The 9,459-nt window shown below is 43.3% G+C and overlaps 1 protein-coding gene across 2 annotated transcripts in view; it reads left to right on the forward strand.

Moving 5' to 3' along the window:
* The window catches only part of dnah9 (dynein, axonemal, heavy chain 9), a 127,756-nt gene that overhangs the window by 1,074 nt on the left and 117,223 nt on the right, over positions 1–9,459 (forward strand). Inside the window, exons 2-11 of one of the 2 annotated variants that reach the window (XM_087175838.1) lie at positions 626–793; positions 886–1,044; positions 1,955–2,085; positions 2,221–2,432; positions 4,867–5,100; positions 5,219–5,386; positions 5,844–5,960; positions 6,044–6,194; positions 7,605–7,719; positions 7,909–7,977. In XM_087175838.1, coding sequence (XP_087031964.1) covers positions 626–793; positions 886–1,044; positions 1,955–2,085; positions 2,221–2,432; positions 4,867–5,100; positions 5,219–5,386; positions 5,844–5,960; positions 6,044–6,194; positions 7,605–7,719; positions 7,909–7,977 — 1,524 coding nt within the window. Of the gene's footprint in view, positions 1–596; positions 794–885; positions 1,045–1,954; positions 2,086–2,220; positions 2,433–4,866; positions 5,101–5,218; positions 5,387–5,843; positions 5,961–6,043; positions 6,195–7,604; positions 7,720–7,908; positions 7,978–9,459 lie in introns of both variants that reach the window. The other variant, XM_087175837.1, reaches the window with a different exon arrangement.

Raw genomic sequence — 9,459 nt, forward strand, 5'->3', positions numbered from 1 at the left:
GTTCAGGCAGACACTTAAAGATGCCCCCTAAACGCTGCACCTGCAGACTAACACATGGGGTTGGGGCTACAGCAGTGCCATGTTTACTGTCTATGAGAAGTTTAAGGCGGTTATAGTTGTCATTTCAAAATGTGCCGATAACATGGGCCATCGGGGGCCCCCTTTTTCAACTTAGAGGCCCCCAAGTATTTGTCTGGTTTGCCTCTGGGTATCGGTGGAAAGAAACTAAACGCTTTATACTTCTACTACTATTATCTACTCCACTACATTTATCTAGTACATTATCTTCATCCTGACCAGTTAGGCTAGATAAATATTAAGTCAGTTTATTTTAAGCTTATATGACCACAATTCACTCTAATAATTAAGGCCTTAAAACTAGATTTCCAAAATATGAGCCTTCAGGATTAGGTGTCTAAATCTACAATTAATTAAATGACCACAGACTGATTTCCATGCAGTGACCTGGAACCTCAGGCCTGATATTACCTTTACCTAAGTAAAAGATCTGAATATTTCACTTAATACATCAAAAGTTTTCTCCAAACAAACATTTGTCCAAACTGCAAAACTCTTATTTCCTCCCGCTCTCTCAGGTGGTGGCCCCGCTGCTCTCTAACAGCAGGAACCACACTGAATGGCCCAAAGTGGTGTCTCAGGACGTCAGGCGTCACGTCCACTCCCTCAAGACCAATGTGTTTGTGGTGTCGGGCCAAGTCCAAGGCAAGACTCTGCTGCCGCACCCAGCGGGCTCCGAGAGAATGGAGCAGGCCGCCCTGGAGACAGACAAAAGGTAAACAAACAGCCGGGACAGAATGGCTCACGTCAACGCATCATTTGTCCCATTTGTACATTTTAAAATGGTTTACTTATGAAACATCACAGGGGGGAGATGGTGGATGAGGCCATCATCCACTCCTTGGAGTCAGCGGTGATTGAGTGGAGCCATCAGATCCGCGCCGTCCTGAAGAAAGATTCCTCCGAGGCGCTGCTGGAGGGAAAGAGCCCCACGCCTCACGCAGAGCTGCTCTTCTGGAAGAACAGGTCAGCACCTCTGCTTTCACAGACGCTAAGCATCCGCTGAGAAACACTTGTTCCAGCGTTGTGACTGTGTGAAAATAACACACGTCCCTGCAGGACCTCAAAGTTGAATTGTTTTGTAAGTTTTTGCTGGTGCTACTAATTATTGGATTTTCTGAACACCTGTGCTATCAAGGGAAAAAAAGTAATTTGAAGCCAAGTGCTCTCTTCTTCCTTTTTTTTAATAAGTAGCAGAATTATTTCTTATGCAGCTAATATCCTCCACCATGTGTTTCTGCTTTGTGACAAAAACTTGTTTGCTGTCTGCTGGAGATCTGCACAGATGGAGTGCAGCCACGCTCTTGATAAATTCAGACTTAACCTGGCTGTGATGTTGAGACTTTCACGCCACTAAATTAAAACCGGTTACACCTGTACCAGTTAATACACTGGTTTGAAATTGGCTGCAATTAAATATTAACATTCAGTAACCGGCAGGTGGAGCTGTTGCGTAGCTAACTAACTGACTAAATGGATGTTAGCTTGGTGAAAGCTAAAGTTAGCATACATTAGCAGCTAATAGGCTTTGAAGAGTAAAAGTGGTCACTAATATTTGATGAAAATTATGTTTAATAATGATGTTCAGTCTAAGTAGAAGGAGTTAATATAATTGTATTGTTGTAATTTTGTGATGTTTCAGGTGTTTTTTTAATATTTGTAGGTTTTAACAGAAAAAAATTGATGTAATGAAAAATATTGCATATGTCTGGAAATATGTGATATTATCGTATATCCAGGTTAGACTTAGTTAAAAACTAAGTGGTAGTTCAAAATAAGACCTTTACACAGAAAATGAGCTGGTGCAGCTTAGTTCTGTGTTCTTCTACAAATGTGACAGAAACCTCTTTGTCCTCCATCTTTTTTCTACTTGAAGATATGCAGATCTGGAGTGTATCCACTCCCAGTTAAAATCCTCGAAGGTGAATAAGATGGCGATGCTGCTGGATGCCGCAGAGAGCAGCTATTTCCCAGCTTTTATGAACATGCAGCAGGACATTCTTGCAGGTAATAAATCTAAACATCTGATGACAGAGAAAAACGTAATTAGACTTGCGTAGCATGCGTCTGGTTGAAGTATGATTTAACATGATTTATCGTCATCTCCTTTTTCAAACGTGGTATTTTATCTGTACTTGTCAGCCTTGGAGGAGGCGAGGGACATCTGCACCTACCTGAGGCCCCTGCAGCGGCTCTTTGAGGACATGGAGAGCGCCGAGTTCCCTGATGTCAGGGGCCAAATCGGCCCTTTGATGCACACAGTGTGTCTGGTGTGGGCCAACTCCAGATACTACAACACCCCGGCACGCCTCATTGTTCTGTTGCAGGAGACCTGCAACCTCCTCATCCAGCAGGTCAGCAGCAGCAGTTTCTCTTCTCTGTGTTGAGTCCCAAGAGCCTGTTTTGTTTAGGTCTTTGTTGCTAAGTAGTTATAACTGTGGTGTTTCTGAACTGCACCTGACAGGTCACCTGTCAGCAAGAAGCAGGCGAGTGGTTTCTGTCTGTGAAGTTTCACTGTTTGTGAAAGCCATTTTTCTTTTCTCAGTCATGAAAGCTTCCTCTGTTCATGCTATCAAATCCTCCATTGTTCAGTTCCTTTGTGTTCAGTTTATTGGAAGCAAACCTCTGTTTTTGCTGCTGGAAATGTGAGTGAATCAGAGAACTTTTCCCAGGGAAGACTAATGAGCCAGCAGTGTTAGATTAACCCTCTAGAGGAGCCTGGGGCAAAACTGAGCTGTGGGCCGCAATTCACAGCCCTCTCCAAAGTTCCTCTCACTCTCTGTGGATTGTGTGTGTGTGTGTGTGTGTGTGTGTGTGTGTGTGTGTGTGTGTGTGTGTGTGTATCCTGTGGCGTTCAAGTACTCATCAGGTACTCAGCAGACTACAGAGGGCAGTTTAAATTTACTTTGCCCAAAGCCCCAGACACAAACTTGGAATCCTTGCTGAAATAAAACCCTTCCCAGGTTTGCATCTGTCAGTTTGAAAAAAAAAAATATATATATTTTCCATGTTCCCCCAATGTAAGGATAATATCAACTAAAATTGTCAATGTATTAAAACTAGATTTTGACACAGGGCCCCTAAACAACACAAGATTATCTACTCTGACTTCCTGTTGCTCGCTGTTCGCTGTCGTCTGATTCTTCTGAAATGAAAGGACACGATTCCTCCGTCTCATACACGGTGGATCGTGAATATCTCATTGTATGTGAGGTTAGAAAAATAAGCACACGCTGTGAGGTTTGTCCGGCAAATTCTGTGATATTTTACATAGAAGAGAAGCCAGAGTTACACGAGAGGCCTCAGTGCAAATTTGATGATAAGATTCTGTTGGCTAAATATCAAATATCCTGCTCTGTTAGACCCTGACAACAAGCACAGTCTCTCCTTTACTGGATTTGCTCAGTTTATTTATTTATTTACTTATATTGTGTGTGTGTGAGGACCTGATTAGCTTAGCTTAGCATAAAGACTGGACATTGTGGGGATATAGGAAGTGTGTGTGTGGTGGAACTCTTCTTGGCCGAGTGCAGTTACTGTTGGAAATATGGTTCTCAGAAGATTCATGTAAACGTCTCCTATACAGAGAAGGGTGTTATGGGTAGCCGTATGTACATGGAATTATTAAGAAGAAGCGGATGTACTACGTTCAAACATGGCACCCCATTCATGTCTATCAAAGTTTACTCCAAAAACCCTCCACCATGTTTCTGGGGGAGTTTTTGGGCCCATGCAGCACACACAGTGGAGCCTGCTGACAGCATGGAGGTTCAAGCTGGCTGACTTCCTGCTGGCTCCCTGCACACATGAGTGGGATAAAAGTATTTAATCATATGGCTTTTCTAGACACTCCAAATGTTACTTTACCCAGTGGATCAAACTAATAATGGGAAAAAAATGATTTAATGGGGGCTGTGATGCTCAGAGAAATATTTTAACCATTTTACAGCCACTCCTTTTCCAATTATTGCGTATGGGAAAAATTCTTGTTTGGGCCAGTGTTCGCCGCATGATGAACTCCATTACTGTAAATCTCAGTTGCATGTCGTGCTGACCCTTTGATGGTCGAGGGGTGGGTTGGAAACAGAGATAAAGACAAACCTAAGTGACCCCTGTTCATATTTGCCAGTGTGCAGCCTGGAGAAATGTGATTCCAGCATTAAGTTGGTCAAAATCTAATGTGTAAATCTATTAAGGTCAAAGGTTAAGATAGGTGGATCTTTTTACCTTGGAGGGACCCGGGGGAGTTGTTCCTCCCTGCTTTCAGGTTTTATGCTAAGCTAAGCAAATCACGTCCTGGCTTCAGCTCACAACTTAACGATTGTTGCTGCAGCTTGCCTTGTGACCATGGCAACCACATTAAGCACATCAAGGAAAATTATGCAGGACTTATCCAAGAAAAGTTGAATTTACGGCAAATGGGCTTGGATGGTTCATAAGTGAAGAAGCCTCTGGATGAGAGGTGATGCGTCATAAATTAACTCCTGCATAACGTCAGTGAAGATTCCCAGTTGTCCAAGTCTTGGTTATCCAAGAAAAGTTGAATCAAGAGCAACTGGACTTGGTTTTTAGCTCCTGATCCAAGAGGCTTCTTCAGTTCTGAAAATGAGACCCCTGTAAAAGGGTTGTAAATTTGTACTTGGACAGAAGTCGACCACAGTCAATGTAGCTGATTTGTCGTCTGCACAGAGTCAGTTGGATTACTAGCTTAGCATTTAGCTGTGACTATAGCACATGTGTACTGTAAGCCCAGTTCAACCCAGCTAACCTGTTACCTTGCAACACCAGGCCCAGTTGTATGTAGTTCCGGAGGAGGTTCTGAGAGGAGAGGTTTCAGAGAGTCTCCTGAAGGTGCAGACGAGCCTGGAGACCCTGCAGCTCTTCAGGAGCACCTACGAGGACCGCAGGGCCAATCTGAGCCAGTACCAGAGGAACGGGAGATTGGTCAGGCCTTGGGACTTTTCCCCGCTGTTGGTCTTCTCTGGACTTGACCGCTTTATTAACAGAGTCAAAGCCATAAAGGTGAGTTTTAAAACACAATTAATGAATCAAAATGTGCCAAGTGTCAGTATTGCTGGAGTGAAACTTACTTTGCAGTGATGCAGCAGCTGAGCTCGGTGCCCTCTCTGTCTCCCTTTAGGACATCCTGTTAACAGCTGTGGACCTGTTGAAGCTTGAGAAATTGGAGGTTGGTGGAGTCAGAGGCCGAGTCCTCAGCCAGCAGGTCCAGCTGCTCCATCAAGAGTTTGTGGACACGTACAAAGTCTTCACAGAGAAACCCTACGACTGCTTGGACCTCAACAACACGGTACGGAGTATCAGACGCACAGGTGGACCAGGGTTTTGCCCACTTGCCTCCTGGGGAGAATAGGCTGTCATTTTGTAGAGCAACTTTTAAGATCAGTTTACAAGGGTTTTATGAATCGCTAGACACAGGATACACACTTAGTGTAATTTTTACCCCTGAATACTTCTCAGTACGTGCTCTTCTTTTCTCAAACACAGCAAACACAGCCTGGTCACTTCAGCGTTTGTGGAGCAAATAGTTTTTCTGCCAAAATAGTCTTTCCTCAGCTCCGTGTAGATGCTTAACCGAGATGTTTCGGAGTTGTAGCAAGAAAAGCAATTTATTTTGCTTGTAAGACCCAGTCAGTGTTCCCGGCTGGACGGCTGTGAGTCAGTGAGATGTGAAGGGGAATATGCGTTAGCTGGCGCTGCTGTGTGGGGTTTTGTCTGTCGGTCCAGCTGAGCTCTCTGCCCTGCAGGAGTTTGAGGAGGATGTGAGGGAGTTCAGACTGAAGGTGGACGACACGGAGCGACGACTGGGAGCCGTCTTCTGCCAGGCCTTTGACGACGCCTCTGGACTGGACCACGCCTTCAAGGTCTGCGGGTTTAATCTCTCTCTTTCTCACAAACACAATCACAGACAAGTATTAGAGCCCTCTCACTTGTCTGATGTCTGCAGGTTCTGGATATGTTCGGCAGCTTGCTGGAGCGACCCTTAGTGGCCGCTGTCGCTCTGGACCGATACCCTCACCTGGTCTCTGTGTTTGACAAGGAGCTGGACTCCTGTAAACTCCTCTACAACAAACACGTCCAGACTGCGGAGGAGCTGGGTGAGATTCAGTCTCCCACTAGGGAGGTCGTTAAGGTCATGTGTGAAGTTAAAAACATTAATGTTTAGGTGACTGGGTTAACTTAGTGTTCGAGGTTTAAAGGGTCGGTCCAATCAAACATATTATTTAATTTGGTATCAAGCTATGCACATAGTTTTGATTTGTTGGTCCAGTTTTTGAGATCCCTGTCTCTGGGAGTTGAGAGATATACATACATTACACAGTGTCCCCATTACTCTGAATAATCCACAAACACACAATCAACTGTCTCTTATTTCATATTTGCTATCAACTGTCTCTTATTTCATATTTGCTACATAGTGTAATGTATTTACTGCCAGCCTTTTTATTTATGAATGATTTATGCTGTGAACTGCAGGCCTAGATTGGACTCAGCACTTCCCACAATGGAACAAAAAACCTTCTGCACAATGCTCTGGATTTTGTTGATGTGAAGATGAAATGATCGTATCAGTGTGTAGCTGTCAGTGAGGATCGCTCAGTGCAGCAGAAATGTCAGATACATTCAGTGTTTCTCAAATCCTGGGGAAATAAAACCAAAACTATCTTCATGGCTTGATAACACTATTCTTGTTATTCTGGTGAACCGACCCAGATCCAGCTAGTGGACCTAAGTTGAATGTTGTTGTCGATTTCTCTCTCCTGTCATTTCCTGTTGTCTCTCTACTACGAATTCTCTAATAAAGATATAAACAGCCCCAAAAATACATCAGTTAGATCTATAAGATGCCTCAAAGACACTTGGAAAAGACTCACTGGTTGTTGTAGGGATCCAACTTCTTGACCGTAAAGCTCCTCCAGTGTAAAGGTCTGTGTCCATGTGTAGTGTGATTATAGATCAGCTCTAGCTTCTATATTAATACTGTGAAAGTATCAAAGCCTCAGTCCACAGAGAAATGCACACAGCCTGTATTCAGAAACTGAGCCTTAAAACCAGCCGTCAGGACTTCTGCAACTTTGTGATGTCACAACAAAGCAGTCACCAAGTCATGCCCTAAGCCCCGCCCACCAGTATGAAACTTCAGAGCCTCTCTTCTGATTGGCTCACCGAACTGTTGTTACTAGAGTTCCAGAGAGAAGCCTGAGAGAGGAGATGTGAAAATACTTTTTGGTTCTTAAAACTACAAATATATCTTCTTATGGATCAAAACTTCAAATAGAACACAGAAGAAGAGGAAAAACTTCTTGATTAAAACCTGAATCTGATTAAGGCGATACTGTGAGTCCACATTATGGCGTCTCTGTAAAGTTCTTTGGTTATACTCTGGCGCAGCGTTAAATTGAGCATTACATCTCGTCTAACAAAACAGTTAGTTCTTATCTCTAGTCGTCACTGACTGTGTGGTAAATGTCTGCATTATAATAAGTAATGATCCCTGACCTCCGCAGGTTCGACTCCAGTGAATAAGAATATGCCTGCAGTAGCTGGGGGGCTGAGATGGGCCCAGGAGCTACAGCAGCGCATCCAGAGCCCCTTCTCCAAATTCAGACACCTCTCCTACCCGTGAGTCTCATCTCGCCTCCAACGCAGCAGATTAAAGAATTAATGTCGGTGTGGTTGTGCATTTTTCCAGCGGCTCTTTTGCATAACATTTTGTGAGCTGTTTTAAAGGCCTCATAAAAATCAGGTTTTGGAATATCGGCCCCTGGACAGAAACTTTGCAGGGGTGGTAAAGTCTCATCTTCTCTGCAGGTGTCTGGAGTCTGCAGAAGGAGCCAGGGTCATCCTGAAGTACGAGGAGATGATGCAACTGTTGGACAGGTGTGGGTCTTATATCCCTGTGTTTCTCTATATGTCATCAGGCTTAGATCGCTGTGTTACTGAATAAAAGAACAGAGAGGGAGATTAAAGAGAATAAACAGATTTGACTGTAAAGACCACGAGATCCAATCTCAAGAGTCAGACATCAGCTCCGTCTCTTCGTGTGATTTTCACACCAACACTGTTTTCATACTGAACATTTGTGATTGTGTTAGTTGAGTGCGTAACATTTATGAAGCAGCCCCTGAGGAGAAGCATGTAGACATGCAGCTCCGAGCGTGATTTATGTTCTCATTACTGCGGCGCTGCTCCGCAGATTATTTCACAGGACTCCTATAATCCCATATGCTGTGTCTCCGCTCCCTGATGCCAAGTGAGAAATGGCCTTTTAGACCACATTCAACATCAGAGGCTGAGAGATAAAGCATCCCAGCGGGCAGGAAACGCTGTTTGTCTGGGAGTCAAACTGAATTGTGTGAGAGAGTCAAAGGGAGAAAGAGAGAGACGCTCTGTTTTTACACTGCTGAGGAAAAGTCGTCGCAGAAAGGACAACAGCAATATTACACACGATGAGTCGAGAGAACAGAGAACACATTTTACTTGATCTCAAGGTTACAGCTTCATTCAGGGGGGAATCACGACATGAGCGTCTGTACCACATCGATTGGCATCCATTCCACAACCAATCCCACAATGACATGAGAGTTAAGTCAGGGGATAAAATGATAATCATAATAGCAATAATAATACTAATATTAATCAAAATAGTAATAATAATAATCATACTAATAATGCACAAACATTCACTAGGACTCAAAGATGAACTGATTAGATTTTGAAGGTCAAAGGTCACAGCGACTTGTGAAAACAATATCTTATGACAAATGGTTCATATTTTATCTGACTCTGGATAAACAGGGATGGAACCTGAAACTAGTCTGAGTGGAGGAGGCAGAGACTGTAATTATTATGTGCAGAGAGTAATATGGACCTTTAAACTTCAGCAGAGGCCTAATTAAACGTCTGAGTGGGTGTGCAGGGCCTTTTAGTGCTTATTGTTTTGATTATTTTGTCATTTTTCCAGCAGAAACAATGAGGATCCACTGATTCTCTTCTTCGTGCATGAGACCTTTCTGCTTCTCTGTGTTTTATATAATAATAAACTGAATGCCATATACTGTATATATTAACTCTTAATGTAAATAATCATTAGGTGCAGCCCTAATATTGTTTTAGAGCTAAGATTAGGATTAGTGTTAAAGTAATAACTACAGTGCAGAGGAAGAGGTTAGTGAATTAATTAGTGTAAGTCCTTACAAGTATGGAAATATAAAAGTGTGTGTGTGTGTGTGTGTGTGTAGTATAGTGTGTAGAAGTCTTTTGTGAATGCACACGTAAAGATGCACACACACACCCAGACATATACCCCATTCTTTATGCCTCACACACTTAATATCATTCCTTTACCCCCCAACCCACCCC

This window comes from Seriola lalandi, unplaced genomic scaffold (assembly GCF_002814215.2).
Source record: "Seriola lalandi dorsalis isolate HSWRI2012SDOR001 ecotype SW California unplaced genomic scaffold, Sedor1 jcf7180002054506, whole genome shotgun sequence".
Taxonomy (NCBI): Eukaryota; Metazoa; Chordata; class Actinopteri; order Carangiformes; family Carangidae; genus Seriola; species Seriola lalandi.